Source organism: Haliotis rufescens, unplaced genomic scaffold, assembly GCF_023055435.1.
Source record: "Haliotis rufescens isolate VD_foot unplaced genomic scaffold, xgHalRufe1.0.p SCAF_111, whole genome shotgun sequence".
Classification (NCBI taxonomy): Eukaryota; Metazoa; Mollusca; class Gastropoda; order Lepetellida; family Haliotidae; genus Haliotis; species Haliotis rufescens.
In genome coordinates this window covers 408,714-428,149 of record NW_025963793.1, presented here as the reverse complement: position 1 = coordinate 428,149, position 19,436 = coordinate 408,714, and the positions used below count along the sequence as shown (strand labels likewise).

Below are 19,436 nucleotides of genomic sequence, written 5' to 3'. Positions count from 1 at the left end.
GTACTCATCAAAAGAGGCCATCATGATTAGAGAGGTTATATTTGTGTGAAATGTGTGTGTGTGTCTGTGTGAATTATCCTCTGTATCGCTTGACACAACACTTTCATACACCAACACACAATCACAACAGGTCTTTTTTATCATCTGTAAAGCGCCGACATCTTCACATCAATCAGTTATCATATACTCCAAACGTGACATTCACAAGGGCTATTAGGAAAGAATGAATCAAAGCATCAGTTTCCAGAAGAACTAAAATATCTGACATGGTAAGGCCATGCTTGGAGACTAAACATGGTAAACTGTATCCAACACAACACCAATTTAATAATAATAGTTTTTTTAATTCGGTTTAGAACATGCAGATATTTTGAGAAGTGTAATCAGAATGTAGAAATAGCTTATTAATTATAGAATTTGATACAAAATATCCTGAAAACAATCTGTTAATTAAAAAATATGATTGTGCAATCAAAATGCAATCTCATTCAAATCAGATCTTAGTTCTCGCTACAGCTAAACAAAGATCTGAGGACATCCCATTACGGCTCATGTCAGAACGACCTTGCGCGAACTTTGACCGACCAATGGAATGACCAATCAGAAGGCAGCTTTCTCGTGCTTTACGGCACTAATTTCAAATTGGCGTCTACACTTCGAAACATATTTTGACAAATTCTTGATTACTAATTTGAAACCTGAACAAAAGAACATTCTGGAATGGCTAATCGATGGTCTAGATTGGATAGATTTAGTCGTTAAACCCGTAACTATCGTTTGGAGTTAAAGTTTTCGAGGTTGCATGATTACAAATCACATTCCGACAGTCACTTTCATAATCTGGTAAGTGATGCTCTGATTGGTCGGATGAAAGGTCTTTCTGACGTGACCCCTAATGGGATGTCCTCGGATCTTTGCTTAGCGGTAGCGAGAACTGAGATCTGATTTGAATGAGACGGAAACAAAATGTTAGTTGTCAATACCTTCAGGTGCACAAGATGCAGTGTTGTCAACCTGTCAGGAAGACTTCCAATGTTCTTCATGGATGACTGATGCCACTGATTTGCTTTAATGCCTTGATATGCAAATAAATAATGTTGTTATTAACGATAAATGCACCAAGATTTATTGACAGAAAACAAACTATATAATTTGTCCTTGTTCCTCTGCATAATGCCAATGACGTGCTGTGATTCTTGTATTTGGAATGCTGTACAAGTGGTTGTCCTCCACACATAAAACTCCAAATACTTTTATTCTAAGAAGTGAAAAGGACAATTCTAGTCATCCTAGCAAAACCAAAGTGCTTTCATTTACCTAAAAAACAATCATAATAAGTTCACAGAAGTATGTCAGTTCTCTTTGGCCTTCCTTCTCTCTTTACGTTTAATGGCTGACTTCCTTGCCATTTTCAAGGTGCGAAAAATGACAAAGTCAGGCAGAAGGATCGTAACAGCACTCTGGAAAAGAAGAGATACTTGATAAGATATTATTACTATAGTCATTAGATCAGAGTGAATTCAATGTGCATCTTCAACCTGCATCTTCAACCTGCATTCTGAACTCCCTGGGGAGAATACAACACAAGATTCATGTTAAGTTGGTTGGTTGGTTTGTTATTTAACACCGCACTTAGCAATATTCCAGCTATATGACGGCAGTCTGTAAATAATCGAGTCTGGACCAGACAATCCAGTGATTGATATCATGAGCATCGATCCACGCAATTGGGATTGATGACATGCATCAACCAAGTCAGCGAGCCTGACCACCCGATCCCGTTAGTCGCCTTTTACGACAAGCATAGTCACCTTTTACGGCAAGCATGGGTTGCTGAGGACCTATTCTACCCCGGATCTTCACGGGTCTGATTCATGTTAAGCACAAGGGGGTTGCATTCGCATAACCGTCTTATCCTACTGGACACACAAAGTCATGTTTCTTGTGAGACAAGTCATGCTTCAGTGAGGCGCCTGGTTGAAGCACTGGAAACTCAAGTTGTAAGACGTATCAAAGTTGAATTCTATTTTGTTGTAGCCATAGAGAGCTATGTTGTGGGAATATGATATTGTCCTGTTCAGAAGTTTAGAAGAAGACTTTATTTTAAATTTCAGTGTTAATGGACGGATGGATAGACGAACTGACAAAAAGCTATGACAACACTTTGATGATGTCAAAGAGTGCTTAAATTCTGGTGGGAGATCCACAGTTATTTTTATATTCATTTAAGCAAAGACTGAAGGACGTATTTTGTCAACAGTGGCACCAAAGTATTTCTGAATCAGTTTATCTTAGCAATTACAGCAAAGTAAAATCATTGTTACAAACTGAAAGATATTTAACTTGTTTAAATGGTGAAAGTTTAATCAGAGCTTATTGTAAACTTAGAATTTCATTGCACAATTTTAATGCAAATATATGTCGCAGGTCCAAAGACGGTGATATTTTGAACTCTATTTGTACAAACTGTTCACCCGGAGAAGTAGAGGATGTGAATACCATGTCTTACTTACATTCGAAACGTATTCCAATTTAAGGTTTAAATTTCTCCCCATGTTGCAAGGTATTTTTAAAGACCGTCAGTTAATGATAATTCTGCTAAACTCTGAAAATCCTGGTAAGATCTATGCTGTTTCTGTATTCTTGAAACATGTCTTTATAATGAGGAATGTGTAACTTGATTTAAAATATAATCATGTACATCACGTGACAAATGTTAATATCCAATCTGCATTGTACTATGGGCCTTGATACCTAAATTACTGAATAAACTGTCTATTACTATAAATTCTGGGTTTTTTTCTTCTAACTCTATGGCTGCAACTATTTGTAACTACTACAATAGTAGTAGATTGTTAATCCGACAATCGTCTTTATCCGACACTAATGATAGGAACCGATTAAATGAGTGCTATTTAGACCTGGTAATCCAACAGTTTCGCACTCCGACTCTGACACACCTAATTTGCAACAAATTACCGAAATCACTCAATAATCAATCTCATTAATCCGACACAGTGATCAGTGTGCTTAGTGGTCAACAATCCATGAGCTCACAGCCCGTGTTTTGATGCGAGACGATTCGGCTGCTAGATGCATATTACAATGGCTGCAGAGATAAACTTAGAATAATAATAGAAGTTAAACAAAGACAATTAATGCTTTAACTAAACCAAACAGGATTAGTCACATTTTTAGATGACCTCAATCACATTAAAATCAGATGCATGTTATCGCTACTGCTGAGGACATCCCATTACAGAACGACTTTTCACAAACTTTAACCGACCAATGAAATAACCAAAATGAAGTCTACATTAGCCACAAAGAAAGCCGCTTCCTCTAGCCTGGCAAACTGGCAATTTCAATCACAGACTAAGCTTTATAAAGTATTTTGAATCAGTCATACAGCCCGTAACAGTAGTTCAGAATACCCTGTTTAAGCATTAGAGGCTGTATGATAAGAAAACATATTCCGCTTAAAACATAACATAACAAGATGAATATTTTCTTTTTCATAATCTCATTACCATCTATATGTATCGTTATTTATTGTGTAGTTGTCAAAAAAAAATTCAAAAACGTTCATACGACTTAATTTTGTTTATCCGACATACTCGTTAATCCGACATAATCATATGCAACCAACGTCGGATTAACAGGACTTGACTGTATATATTTTCCCTGACTAAGACAAGTTTATGAAAACACCGCTTTTCTTAAAACAAACTTAATTTCATAGCTCTCTTACAAACATGACGCTGCTGGCAATCTATAGCCTGTTTTTATCTTGTATCGTTATGTATAGTGCTATTCTCTTTTATAATTCCGTACTAGTTTTATATCTTTTTCTGTGATGACTCTAGTAATTCTACTGTCCTTCGTTGACAGGTTTTTATACAAGTTTCAATATATGTATTATGTTTAACTATTGATAGTCACGATATGGCTGAAATATTGCCCATGTGACTTAAAATTTTAACTCACTCACTCACTACAAACAAGACATTTGAGAAAAAGTGTGAAAAAGTACAAACCCTTAAAGATGAAACAGTTAGAAGTAGTCAATGGACACAGAAATAAAAAGGGATTTTACAACTGCTTCAAGACACTTTCTTGCATTAGCTTGGTTGGTTTGTTGTTTAACGCTGCACTCAGCAATATTCCAGCTATATGACGGCATTCTGTAAATAATCGAGTCTGGACCAGACAATCCAGTGATTGATATCATGAGCATCAATCCATGCATTTGGGATTGATGACATGCATCAACCAGCCTGACCAGCCGATCCCGTTAGTCGCCTTTTACGACAAGCATAGTCACCTTTTACGGCAAGCATGGGCTGCTGAAGACCTATTGTACCCCGGAATCTGAGCAAATGTTGTTAAAGCCTGTAGTCAGCATGTCCGACCCAGTACACCTACCTGTAACGTATGCATGAAGTAACCATTTGTGGAATTGGTAGTGCCCACAGTGGCGAGGGCAGCACGCACATACTGGTCTGGGAAGGGACAGAAGGGGTTGGACCGACGGATGCCACTCAACTTGGTGGCGACAAAGTTTGGCCTCACAGACTGAAAGAGGAAAAGAAATACTCTTCATTTTGTTGAAAAGTTACCAGTCACCCTTTCTCAAACTGATGTTGCATTTATTGTTTTATTTAGAAAATCTACCCTAACACGTTTTCTGTCTAATTTTACCTCCTGCCTTTTGGCCTATTGAGAATTATATCAGATAAACGAGACATGAAATTGCTTTAGTTCAGAAAAAACATCCTATTCATTATATCATTTGTTTTAAGAATTGAGTTCAATATGTTTTGCTTTTATAGACGTATAAACCACAGGCCCCTGAAGCAGGATAGTCATATCACTGTAACACCGAACCCATATATATAAATATCGGTAGAAAAGGTACATCACTTGCCATCTTGGCCAAAGTTGAAAACTGATCTATCATTTAAATTAAATAGAAATGTACGCATGTCATGTTCACAATACCGCCCAACCTCCCTCCACATACGTCCTGCATGCCACAAACCTTCATTTTTTGGCAATTCATTACCTACAGTGGGTGATTTTATCGAAATATTGGCTCAATCGCAGCTGTTGGTCACAGAAGTAAACAAAAAATCTCTGCGCTAAATGGTGTCGAAAGCTCTGATTGGTAAATATCACCATGTGCTTTTGTTATGGTTGGAGCGCGGACCAATCAGAGCCCTCGACGCAATTGAGTGCGGAGATTTCCTTTACTTCCTGCAGGCTATTACAAATTCCTAGTACAAGTACAAATTTCCCCATTGTTTTGACATTACAAGGGCATTTTCACCTGGGTTACAAAGCGTTTTAGACAAGTTCTAAAAGCTGACTGGGGATCAGTTCTACCCTCACATGCCCACAGACTTTTTATGAACAAGATGACAAAAGATCAAGCAATGCATCATCCAACAACAATTTTCATATTGAGCACAAGTGAAAAGCAACACCTTCATCTACCGTCATCCCTGACCCTGGGGCCTACCTGGTGAGGTGAGGTGAGGTGAAATTGGGTTTAATGTCGTATCCAAGATTATTGCACTTATATAGCGATGTGCATGCACGTGTGTGTGTGGCTGCTTGTACTAGACCGGACTGATGCCGATTTATAGTGCTAGCACACTGAGATACCATACTGCAGTTTAACATGAATACCCCACTCAGACACAGTATACTGACTCCGAGCCGACCAGTCATTGTTTTAGCCCCTTAATGCCGAGCGCCAGACAGGGTAACAACAAGTACCATCTTTTAACGTCTTTAGGTATGATGCGGCCGGGGATCGAACCCCAGACCTTCCGCTCTCCGGGCGGACGCTCTACCACAAGACCACTGGGGCGGTCAGGACCTACCTGGAATGTGATGCCTCTAGAACCATACTCAATCTGGAGTGCTTTAGTGAAGTAGTCCATGAACACCTGCAAGTGGAACCAGGCACTGTAACATCCTTGTCAATGGTTTTCACACAAAAATTGGTATATATGTCAATGACTTGGCCCCAAGAAATGTAATAAGTCAATGGAAAAAGTCAAAGACACAAAACACAAAAACTGCCTATGCCATGTGCTTACAAATCAGCAAAAATGGCAGAGGAACCAGAACAACAAATCAAAGCAATACCCTTCGTGATTGGAGTAATAAGTACGATCTGTCCAATGAACGTGGCGAAAAGAAAAGTGCTTGACAAAGTCACTATAGCTAATGGCAGTGTTTTCCTATGATACAGAAAGTACGATGCAAAGACACACGCTGCTCAGAATTTCAATAATGATTTTTGATGGCAGTTCATTGTTTTATTGAATTGATAAAGTAAGCAGGACTAATCCTTAATATTTACTTTTCAATTATCGAATCATGAAACAAGTGACACCTTGCTTCTCGTTTCTATCAGTCAAAAGTCTGACTACTAAAACAAACTGTACACTACATCACACAATCGGATATACGCACACTGGATATGTGGGTTAGGCATAATGCCACCCGGTCTGTAAATAATTGGAAATGATCCACAATGCCTGGTTTCAGGATACGATGACACCCTATCAACCAAATCACCGAGCCTGACATCCTATCATCAAGTCACCTCTCACCACCATGGGTTTCTTGAGGCCTATTCTCTCACAGAATAACCATTGGGATTAACTTATCTGAGTGAGTGAGTGAGTGAGTTGGGTTTAACGCTGCTTTTAACAGTATTCCAGTTATATCGCGGCGTGTCAGCTTAATGTGGGAGGAAAGCCCGAAGTGATGCAGGTCTCAGACGTTAACCACTTCGGTGAAACCCACGAGCACGGGTATGGTGCTGACAAACCTAGAAACATAATCGGGGCGAACCGGGATTCGAACCCACAATCATAGGTTTCTGGCGTGCCCAAGGGACGCAACTCTGCACAGCGAATCGCGGCGCCTTAGACGACTGGGCCACCCGTGCCCCCTTTAACTTATCTGAAGACAGGGGTCAATTTAACTGCTGACCCGTTGGACCGTGGCCAGTTCAAATTACAAAGGGCTTGCTGAAACAAGTAGATGACCCGTCTAGCTAGCCATCTCTGTGTATGTTTAATTTTTTTAATTGGACCATCTCTGTAGAATGACAACCAGCAGCCATTTTGTAATGTTGTGCACAACGTCTTTATTTGTTTATAAATCACCATAAAATGAGGCAAATGGAAGCCTAAATTTAATCTTAGTGCAAAAACATTTTAGGGGTGAGGAGTGCTAAACTTTCAGAGCCCTTCTTGGTGGCTAACCGACATCAGGTTGGGCCACTTCGCAGCCTCCACCATTTAGTTGTCAGTTTGGAGAAGGGCCAGTAACTTTTAAAGGGGCAAGCCCTGCTGGCTACATACAAATTTGTTGTTAAATCTACCCCTGTGAAGACATTAACATACACCAGATATAGTAACCTATTTCTATTCAAATGTGCCACTGGGCACTCATACGATGCTTGGATGTGCCCTTTGGAACTTAGGCATGCCAAATATATACATTTGATCAATCTTCGAGTTGGCAAAATTCTCTTCACCAGGAGCTAGCTTCAGATAGTAAATAAAAAATATTTCTAATTATGAATCTCTTTTATTTCAGAAACATACTGTGGCTTAATTTTGGGATTCAAAACCATGATCAGCAGATCCGGGCATGGCTAAGGGACACAACTCTGAAAGCCTCGACCACTTGGGACAGTGCCCCTTGGCGAACATAGAATATTGAACACAGGTTACCTTGGTGGCAGAGTATAATGCGAGAAGTGGCAAAGGCCTCTCTGCTGCTGATGACGCAATGTTGATGACGTAACCACGGCGACGCTCTGCCATGCCTGGTGCCACAATGCTGCTCATCTGGAAAGTTTACAGAAAATAACATCTAATGTTTTACTTTGACAATGAAAGAACTTAGGTCAACATCAATTTCTGTACTAACTGAAACAGATGTCATAGTGAATAAAGTTAAATGATAATAAATACAATAAGTCATGTGGAAACTAGTATCTGTCCATGCCCACATCATGGTGAACTTGGTGAATATTAAGCTGCATTGAAAGAGATACAATAAGCCTTTTGGAAACTATTACCTTTCGGAGCACACATCATGGTGAACTTGGTGAATATTTAGCTGAATTTTAAGAGATACAATAAGTCCTGTGGAAACTATTATCTGCTAGAGACATGCATGACAAGAAACTTACCATCACCATTGACAGCATATTGCAGTTCAACATATCTTTAACCATCTGCAATGTAAATATGCGTTAGTGTATGGAAAAGACCAAAATAAAAACAGTGCCACAGCACTGTAGCTCACCTGGACATGAAGTCAACAGTCGAAACTGTCAACAAAAGCAGCCACTTCAACATTACCTGCTGTCAAATATTTCCTGCATAAATACAAAAGTCTATTGATTTAAAAAAAATATGATAACATCATAACAAGAAAAAGGCTGTGCAAAGGTCAAATCACGGTCAAAATCTAAAACATTTCGAAAATGGAATATGTCTTGAGACCCACTACCAAGCACACAAATACTCCATTTCATAACATTTGAGTATGGTTTTTATGCCGCTTTTAGCAATATTCCAGCAATATCACGGCGGGGACACCAGAAATGGGCTTCACACATTGTACCCATGTCGGGAATCGAACCCGGGTCTTTGACGTGACAAGCGAACACTTTAGCCATCAGGCTACCCGACCGCCCCACATCATAACATTTGGAAAGAAAATGGCCGAGTAATGGTGTGAGGGGTTTCAACTTTCAGTGTGGTCTAAGTGCAAAGGTCAAGTCAATGTCAAAATTTAAAATATCACAAAAAAAGAACATGTAATTTGAAACCTTCTACTAACTACAGTTAACTATGGTTATAACAAAATCAAAGGGACCATTATTTTTATTTTGTTATAAAAGTAGTTCGTTATAAGAATATATACAGCATATAAACAGGAGACCAAAACAAAAGGTTTGTTATGTACATCAGTTCATTATAAGCATGTTCGTCATAAACATAGTTTACAGTAGACATGTACCAAATTTCATCACATTTTGAACAAAAATGGATGGGAAATCAATGGCCATAAATAGTTTTTTCAATATGGCAGCCGAGGCACCTCACAAGTTCTGTTTGTTCGTTTGTTGTTTAGTCCTGCAATATTCTAGCTTTATATTCGCAGCCTATAAATAATTAAGACTGGACAAGACACTCCAGTTACTGATATTATGCGCAACTATACAAAACTAACTCAGAATCCACATTTGGCTTTGGTCGACAAAGACTAGCAGCTACAACCACAGATTGCAGTTGAGGACACAATGAGTACGTTATAGACACTATACCCCGTAGTCCAAGACCGGTGTAAACTTTCTTTCACAAGCCCTGCTTGAACAAGACAAAGATATTGACTGCTTACTTTTTCTGTCAGGTTCATTCAGCATGGAGAATTGGTACAGAATTATAGCCTTCGGACGTTACTAGTCAATGAGGACAACCATCAGTGGAAGTTTACTGGTCCTCAGCACAAGTCAGTACTTGTAGTCTCGGGGTAGCAGAAAAGTGTGAATTTGGAAGGCTGTCCTTGTGGGGACATACTGAGCCAGTGGAATGTTTTGTAGACTTGGGCTTTTTACTATAGGGAAGAAATCATTGGTCAAGCGATGCATGTAAAATAACAAGGTTTCCATCTTTGCCAAGAAAGGGAGTTGACAGACTGTAAAAGTCCAGTTTCCACCCTTGACGAGCAAGGCCGAACTTGAAAAGATTAGGAAAATATCTGTACACATGATTTGCAAATCCTGCAATCGACCGAAATCTGCACGGAAGTTTCCAAACCGGATGTTGATTTCGTTACACAAATTTAATTGGACTATGCATACACTTGTTAGTCCAGCCAAAATAGAACTCCACAATTCCAGCCTAGTTCGGCAAAGGTGGAAACTGGACTTTATTGTCCGCTAACTCCCTTTCCTCGGAAGGATGCAAGGTTTCAGGATAACATAACTAGTCTCCCTAGATCTTCACGGACCTGTGTCTGAAAGTATTCCTGGACTACAAGGACTAGTGGCTACAACCACAGATTGCTGAAGTTAAGGACACAGTGAATAGGCTTAGTTTGTCTTCAGCGTGACCAGTCTATGTATTAATCAGTCAGCTTCCCCACTGTCCCAGACTGTGGGGGCATATATTACGTAAGGAAACTGTATTACCTTCTCTAAGTTGGGTATGTCAAAGAAGTACTCTGGAAGTTCATAGGCCATGCCAACATTGTTCACTGAAACACATTAATACAGATGACAATAGAAAGTTTTCACCAGGCACTGGAGGTGAAACAATACATCAGTGCACTAGTGCATCGTGATTTTTCATGCGCTTATACAATGTTTTTTTTCTGTATCAATACCAGACGATATACTTGATGAGGTACATTACTGCTCGTTTAATGACCTCTAGCGTTTTTGTTAGTCAAAAAGCGTAAAAAGGTGTTTTGTCATTAGGCTCACAACTAAAAATACCCGCAACAAACATGTGTCTACAGCTAGCTTTTCCATTTTAACCTGCTCTGAAATATTAATAGTCAAGAAGTATCGATGCGATTTGACGTAAATATGCATATCGTGATATGCATCATATAGTGACCTTGTTGTATCCTTTCACCCTATACTACCCTCACAGACATATCATGTAAGCAAGATCAGAGCTCCAGATAAGCTGCGTATCTGCATAAAATACGCATCAAAAATGCAGAAATATGCAGTAAAATAAATACCAAGCGTATCAAATACGCAACAAACATTACAAAAATCAAACTTGTGCGTATCATGAAAATATTGTGAGGTAACCCTGCGTATTCGATTAGCAAATCAGCAACTTATTTTGAAATTATAATCGGACATTCCGTCAACCTTGCCAAACTCCACAATGACACTTACATCATGATCATTTGCCATCACACTTTCTTGTGGAAGTACTGTGGTATATTTTAGTCCTATAAAGCTCTCGAACCAACAAGACACCAGTTTGCAGGGACTACGAGATGAAAAGTATTTTTTAAATATTTAACTTAAATACCCCCATGTGTAAAAACTAGTGGGTAACAGAAATTTGAATACCCAGATAGAATTACTGATACCCAATGATCTTAAAATGCATGGGTAAAATACCCACAACACGAAAAGCTTATCTGGAGCTCTGAAGATGGCCCAGGTTGACACCATATCCAACTACTCCACAGACTCGATCATGAATGCATAAAATAACTAGATTTGGTGAGAATGCAGCACTCAGCAATATTCCAGTTGTGACAACCACCTGTAAATAATCCAGTCTGGACCAGACAAACCAGTGATTGATACTACGGGCAATGATACATTGCTGTTGGGGTACAATGGCACGCAATCAAGCAAGTCACAGATCCTGATCACCTTATTCATCAAGTTGCCCAGTACAGATTACAGGGAACCATTATTCTAACCCGGAGTCACCACGCAGCTTCATTTTTTTAAAACATGACACTTTTTATGAACAGCAACTTTTTTTATTCTTTATCACGATGTTTCAGAGATACTCCTTGCTCCTTCATTAGGTTATTGTTTCAGAAAGAACAGTGAGTGAGTGAGTATGGTTTTACGCCGCTTTTAGCAATATTCCAGCAATATCACGGCGGGGGACACCAGAAATGGGCTTCACACATTGTACCCATGTCGGGAATCGAACCCAGGTCTTCGGCGTGACGAGCGAACACTTTAACCACTAGGCTACCCGACCGCCCCTCAGAAAGAACAGATTAAACCATGTTAGGGTTGATATATAATGATTCTACAATTTTGCATAAGGACCTATCGTTGCATCAGTTTTACTATAAGGGTGAAGCTATTTTTCAGGGCATTATCATTTGCAGAAGTATGAGGTCTTCCATTAATTGCCCGACAAAAGAGGGCAGTTGAAAAGACCGATGGCTTCTGCAAATGATAATGCCCTGAAAAAAAGCGTTACCGTTATTATAGCTAAAATGGATGGAATTTGTTATCAAATAAAAAGAAACAACCATATGGGTTTTGAAACATTTACTGCAATCTACACGAATGTCACTGACCCACTTTTAAAAACCAGATGACGTCACTATTGAACATGACAATAGGCGTGATATTGGCCTGTCGTCAAGCAATATGAGGGCATTATCAAGTTACAGTGGACCACTCATTTCTGATAACATGTGGGCGGTTTAATGATAATTCTATCCATTTTAGCTATAACTGTTAATATAAAGGTTAACAATGGCCAGTGAATTCCTGGCTCAGAATCAACTGCAACATCACTAGTGACGTCATCATAATGCTATAACTACACCATGGCCAGTGAATTCCTGGCTCAGAATCAACTGCAACATCACTAGTGATGTCATCATAATGCTATAACTACACACTGGCCAGTGTATTCCTGGCTCAGAGTCAACTGCAACATCACTAGTGACGTCATCATAATGCTATAACTACACCATGGCCAGTGTATTCCTGGCTCAGAATCAACTGCAACATCACTAGTGATGTCATCATAATGCTATAACTACACCATGGCCAGTGAATTCCTGGCTCAGAATCAACTGCAACATCACTAGTGATGTCATCATAATGCTATAACTACACCATGGCCAGTGAATTCCTGGCTCAGAATCAACTGCAACAACACCAGTGACGTCATCATAATGCTATAACTACACACTGGCCAGTGTATTCCTGGCTCAGGATCAACTGCAACAACACTAGTGACGTCATCATAATGCTATAACTACACACTGGCCAGTGAATTCCTGGCTCAGGATCAACTGCAACATCACTAGTGACGTCATCATAATGCTATAACTACACACTGGCCAGTGAATTCCTGGCTCAGAATCAACTGCAACAACACTAGTGATGTCATGCTATTGTTGCAGCTGATTCTTGATGAACCAGGATCTGAATCCACACTCCTAGGTTTCTGACACACCAAAGGGATGCCCCCGGGTTACAGGGCCAGCTGGGCCTCCATTTATTTTGAAAAATACAGTTTGTTGGTTGGTTTGTTGTTTAACGCCGCACTCAGCAATATTCCAGCTATATGACAGCGGTCTGTAAATAATCGAGTCTGGACCAGACAATCCAATGATTGATATCATGAGCATCGATCCACGCAATTGGGATCGATGACATGCATCAACCAAGTCAGCGAGCCTGACCACCCGATCCTGTGAGTCGCCTTTTACGACAAGCATAGTCGCTTTTTACAAGCATGGGTTGCTGAAGACCTATTCTACCCTGGAATCTTCACAGGTCTGAAAAATACAGGTCATCAAAGTTGACACAAACTCTAAAACTGTAACAAGGAAGAGTATGAACTGACCGAGTGTCCCTATTTCCAGACCCTGGAGCTCCCTCTCGATCCGCGAGTAGATGTCGGGCCGGGTGAAGTCCACCGCAATCACTCGAGTCTGGATGTGATACCTGCTCTCTGCAAGACAACAACATTTAAGACAGAGAAAAATGGGATTTCTTAAGTTTCTTAGTTTCCTAAATTCTTAAAACCTTTCTTCCTCTATTGGTCCTGTAATCAGTGAAACACACGTCACCCATAAAACACTGATCCAGAGGAGGGGTCCAGGGCTCCAGAGGAGGGGTCCAGGGCTCCAGAGGAGGAGTCCAGGGGGTCCGGACACCACACACCTCCACTACCCCAACCCACCCACCCACCGACACCCCTTTTGAAAACAATATGTAGGCTGTAGGCACTGGCAGTAAAATTGACTGACAGAGGACTTTGATATGTTGGACTCCTTCCTTTTAAATATGCTCGATCTGCCCTTGTAACGTCATAACATGAGTTGGGAATCTTCAAATTTAATTTGGGAATATATACAGACTTTGCTGCAGACTTGGGGCCGAAATTAAGTCTGTAAGCAAGTCTTGATAAATCTTGGCTAGTATTGGCAAAATCGTATATGGGACCTATTTTGTCCCGCATTCAGGACAGATTGATTACATATTTTCTTCCATTCGACATTATCAATGCCATTGCTTTGAAAAATAGCAGGACTTCTTGTGTCATGGCATCTGTTTAGACTTACTTTTGTTCTTGTTTGGCCAACATTTTGGTCTACTAAGCATTATCAACATCAAAATATCTACAATGAAGAGGTCATGACACAGTCTACTGATTTCAGTTATTCATGTTTACAGCCAAAGAGACTTCTTTATTTCAGACAGGATGTTACAAAGAACATCATGAAGATTTGTGGTACAGTAAACTACGGTTATAACGAACTTACTTATAACGAACTGACGGATATAATGAACTTACTTTTTTAGTCCTGACTATTTGCTGTAGTTATGCTGTATATATGCTTATAACGAACATGCTTATAACGAACTGACAGATATAACGAACTGACGGATATAATGAACTTACTTTTTTGGTCCTGACTATTTGCTGTAGTTATGCTGTATATATGCTTATAACGAACTGACGGATATAACAAACTGACGGATATAACAAAATTACTTTTTTAGTCCTGACTATTTGCTGTAGTTATGCTGAATATATGCTTATAACGAACATGCTTATAATGAACTGTCGGATATAACGAACTTACTTTTTTGGTCCTGACTATTTGCTGTAGTTATGCTTATAACGAACTACGGTTATAATGAACTAAAATTAGTAGTCCCTTTGAGTTCGTTATAACCACAGTTTACTGTACTTACATTTACTGATCAATGACTGAACAAGTCATTTGAAATAAATATTGGGAATTTGTTTGTTTCTCAGCAACAAAATAATGCCTCATCTTCACTGTGACTAGGGTATGCAAATTGTTTGCTAATGAATATTTCTCTTTGACAGTTGAATACCCAATCCTTAAAGAACAATGATAGCAGGTCTTTGAAAGGCATTTAGAAGAGATACACATAAGAAAGAGAACATATGGATGTCAACTTTATCATGCGTTCCTCATAATAAAGAAGTTGACATCCATGTACTCTCTTCCCAATGACAGCAGCTTGATAAATGAATCACAGTGACTGATAATTACTTGTGTAATCAAGCCAGGAAGAGTGAGTGAGTTGGGTTTAACGCCGCTTTTAACATTATTCTAGTCATATCGCGGCGTGTCAGCTTAATGTCGGAGGAAAGCCCGAAGTGATGCAGGTCTTAGACGTTTACCACTTCGGTGAAACCCACGAGCACGGGTATGGTGCTGACAAACCTAGAAACATAATCGGGGCAAACCGGGATTTGAACCCACAATCACAGGTTCCTGGCGTGCCCAAGGGACGCAACTCTGCACATCAAATTGGGCGCATTAGACGACTTGGCCACACGTGCCCCCCAGGCCAGGAAGAAGCCCAGACACAATGGCTGTGTAGGAAGCAGGTGTCAGTGAATGTCACAACATTCAGTATGGCAAACCAGCAGTAGAAACTAACACTTTTAGCCCACTAGTCCTTATGATAACATGTAGCAAAAACCCTTACAAATGGCAAATTTCTACTGGTCCTTATGATACTTAGCTATTAGGCAGTTTTGTAAGGATTATAGGACTAGCGCTGGCAAACATACCAAACTACAAAGCTTCCTGTGGTACAGCCAATGTTAGAGTCCTGGGTCCCGTTCCACAAAGTGATCTTAGCGCTAAGTCAATCGTAACTCCCATTCTTTAACACTGACTTATGACAATCGTAGCGCTAAGATCGAGTTGTGGAACGGGGCCCTGGTGTTATAATTCTTACCCAATTCTTTGGCAAGATCATCCAGTTTGGACTGGGTCCTGCTAATCAGTACAATATTGAGGCCTTTCTTCGCCAACTGAAAACATACAAAAACACAATGTATTCATGTATTTCAAACTTAGCGCTCCTGGCAATTAAAAACAATATTTTGTCCAAACTTAGGAATGTTTCAGAGGTCATAGGTATTTTTTTAAATTCACAAGTATTTTGTACATATAGCACTCGATGCAAATCTGCACAAGAATTAAAGCCCTTCAGTACACTGGGGCCTCCACTGCAAAAAGAGTAAGTGAGTACGGTTGTACCCAAGAGGGAAATCAAACCTGGGTCTTCAGTGTGACGTGCGAACGCTGTAACCACTAGACGACCCCACCGCCCCCTTGCACAAAAGGATATTATTACACCAACATGGACTTTAGCTTGATACAAATGTTCCTCTGTATATATTGTTTACCTGCTCTGTGTATGCCTTTCCAATACCATCTGTGCAGCCTGTCACCACTACAATAGAACAAAGAAGGTAGGCACATGAAACGCAATAATAGATGTCACACAGTTGAACATGTAGTAGTGAGTGAGTTGGGTGTAACGCCACTTTTAACAGTATTCCAGTTATATCACGACATGTCAGCTTAATGTGGGAGGAAAGCCCGAAGTGATATAGGTCTCAGACGTTTACCACTTCGGTGAAACCCACGAGCACGGGTATGGTGCTGACAAATCTAGAAACATTATTGGGTCGAACCAGGATTCGGAACCACAATCATAGGTTTCTGGCGTGCCCAAGGGACGCAACTCTGCACAGCAAATCATGGCGCCTTAGAAGACTGGGCCACCCATGCCCCCTGAACATGTAGTAACTTCAATCAAGAAATGTTGTCGATGATGAAGCACTCATCAATCTTTATTTCTTAATCATCATTTTAGTATCTTTACCAAAGCATTGTTCAAAAAAGGTGTGTCCTTGGATCCTGGATGTTTGATCCTTTACTACTTGAACTAATGACCTTTTTCTTAAGCATTAACATGACATACATTAGGGTGATGACAAGGGTTCCTGTGAAAATCCGGGCTAATATTGGACTTCAGCAACCCATGCTTGTCATAAAAGGCAACTAACAGGGATTGGGTGGTCTGGCTGGCTGACATGGTTCATGCAATTTATCATCGTATCCCAATTGTGTGGATCGATGCTCATGATGTCAATCACTGGATTGTCCAGTCCAGACTTGATTATTTACAGACTGTTGTCATATAGCTTGAATACTGTCGGGTGTGGCATTAAACAACAAACAAAATATGACAAGGCCCATGGATTTCCATGCTTAATTGTGCACATTGTATTGTCAGCTACATCACTTTACTAAGAAGACAGCAGGGCTCCAGCTAAGCTTTTGGTGTTGTGGGTATTTTACCCATGCATTTTAAAATCATTGGGTATCAGTAATTCTATCTGGGTATTCAAATTTCTGTTACCCACTAGTTTTGACACATTTCATCAAAACACTATTCATCTAGTCACTGCAAACTGGTGTTGTGTGGGTTCGAGAGCTTTATAGGACTCAAAACTACCAGGATACTTCCACAAGAAAGTGTGATGGCAAATGATCATGATGTAACTGTCATCGTGGAGTTTGGCAAGGTTGACAGAATGCCCATTTATAATTTCAAAATAAGTTGCTGATTTGTTAATCGAATACGTAGGGTTACTTCACAATATTTTGATGATATGCACAATATTTATTTTTGTCGCGCATCTGTAATGTTCGTCGCGCATCTGTAATGTTCGTTGCGTATTTGATACAAGTATTTCTGCATTTCTGATGCATATTTTACGCAGATACGCAGCTTATCTGGAGCTCTGAGACAGTCTTCAGAATCAATTGCAGTGTTCAAATTTCAGCCAGGTAAGATCCAACTCGCTAATTCAGATTTGCCAGATACATTAAATGAAAAGATTACTGAATCTGTCCTTGATTATTTTACTCTAACTCAATCTCATTAAAATCAGATCTTAGTTCTTGCTACCGCTGAACAAAGATCTGAGGACATACGGGTCACGTCAGAACGACCTTTCGCGAAATTTTGACCGACCAATGAAATGACTGACAAGAAATCGACATTAGCCAATCAGAAGGCAGCTTTCTCGAGCTTTACAACACTCGTTTCAAACTGGCGACTACGCTTCGAAACATATTTTGACGTATTCTCGATAAAAAAAATTAAAACTGATAAGAAGAACATTCTGGAATTGCTTATAGATGGCCTAGATTCTATGGATATAATCATAAAACTCGTAACTGTCGTTCGGAATACCCCGTGTTAAATATTTCGTGGTTGCATGATTAGAAAATACATTCCAACTGTCACTTTCATGATCTGGTAAGCGACGCTCTGATTGGTTGGATGAAAGGTCATTCTGACGTGACCCTTAATGGGATGTCCTCAGATCTTTGTTTAGCGATAGCGAGAACTAAGATCTGATTTTTATGAGATTGACCCTAACTAATCACTTTAATAGCTTATAAGTGTTACATGTTTATACAAAACATAACAAAAGACAATTACATTTTGCATAGATTACATTTTACCACCTTAGTTGAGCAATAATACAACTTAGAATATGCATATTATAATTATCTATAGTGTGTTATATCATCTATAGCAAATGGGATGGAAACCATGGTTATTTCACAGTTCCACTTGTCTCAATAGTTTTTTACTACTTCCAGCAAAAGGGGTACTGTCTAGCGACCAGTTGTGCTACACTTTTCGTGTTATTTCTGAATTTTGCGTGTTAAAAGCTAACTCAACCAATAGCTTTGTTTTTTTGTGAAACTGAGTGAATGCGTTTATTTATGTCTGTGGAAAAACGGGACGAGGGGGAATCAAATTAGTGGAAATAGAACTTTCCCGTTGACTAATTGTACCAGTTATCACCATCGTTGAAACAGCAGGTGTCACGTGTCGAACTAGCAATGTGCAACACATTACTGTAGGGGCGTTTTCGTCACCTAATGAACTATGAAAGTCTACATATATTTGACAGTGCATTAGTTTAACCTTCACAGATCATAGAACCGTCCTACATTAGTTTGACTTCCAAGACTAATCTATTGTGACTTATTTTCGGAAAGGAGTTTCTAGAACATGGTCTGCCTAACAACAGGATAGATGCTGCGACTTGAGTTAAGAGTTACCTGCCCATGGCCCGGCTTTCGTCACGTCTGCAGACAATCCAAGCGCTGGTCCCAAGAAATGCTCTGTCAGGAACTGATATACCCATCTGAATGTTTTGAAAGCAATGTAGGCTGCCGCAAGAGCACCCAGTACAGAAAAACATTCGTTATAAGCTCCAAAGTACGACTGCATTGCTGACGCCATGTTTGCTTGCTCACGCTATTGAGGTCAAAGGGCACCCAGTCATGTGATCACAAGTTCTCAATGCAGTCAAGCTCCAAACAGTGCGTCGTCGACGAGATCTCTGTTCGACTGTCCAGACGTGAATGATCATGTTTAATAAACGATATAAATGAACAATGGTATAATACATTTCCCGGGCAGTCAATATGGGGGGTAATTAATTGAGGAGAGCAACAGTTGTGACACCAGTTAGCAGACAGATCGGTAACATATTATTCGTGGG

The 19,436-nt window shown here is 39.8% G+C and overlaps 1 protein-coding gene across 1 annotated transcript; it reads right to left on the bottom strand.

Annotated features, from left to right (window-relative positions):
* Positions 1 to 603: 603 nt before the first annotated feature.
* On the bottom strand, positions 604 to 19,227 carry LOC124151312 (very-long-chain 3-oxoacyl-CoA reductase-like). Its single transcript, XM_046523715.2, has 10 exons — positions 18,991 to 19,227; positions 16,245 to 16,291; positions 15,791 to 15,866; positions 13,407 to 13,514; positions 10,235 to 10,299; positions 8,225 to 8,269; positions 7,761 to 7,877; positions 5,889 to 5,954; positions 4,426 to 4,575; positions 604 to 1,460 (listed from the first exon to the last, which is right to left on the bottom strand). The coding sequence occupies exons 1-10, from the start codon at positions 19,172 to 19,174 to the stop codon at positions 1,353 to 1,355; spliced, it is 966 nt and encodes a 321-aa protein (XP_046379671.2). The 5' UTR covers positions 19,175 to 19,227; the 3' UTR covers positions 604 to 1,352.
* Between the last annotated feature and the right edge of the window lie 209 nt (positions 19,228 to 19,436).

Bases quoted from the DNA above. Each gene is read 5' to 3' on its own strand.
- LOC124151312 (XM_046523715.2), bottom strand. From the start codon at position 19,174: ATGGCGTCAGCAATGCAGTCGTACTTTGGAGCTTATAACGAATGTTTT. The intron at 4,576-5,888 runs GTAGGTCCTGAC...TTCCTCTTTCAG, and splicing joins CTAGAGGCATCACATTCCAG to TCTGTGAGGCCAAACTTTGT. The intron at 1,461-4,425 runs GTAGGTGTACTG...CTTCTTTTCCAG, and splicing joins ACTTCATGCATACGTTACAG to AGTGCTGTTACGATCCTTCT.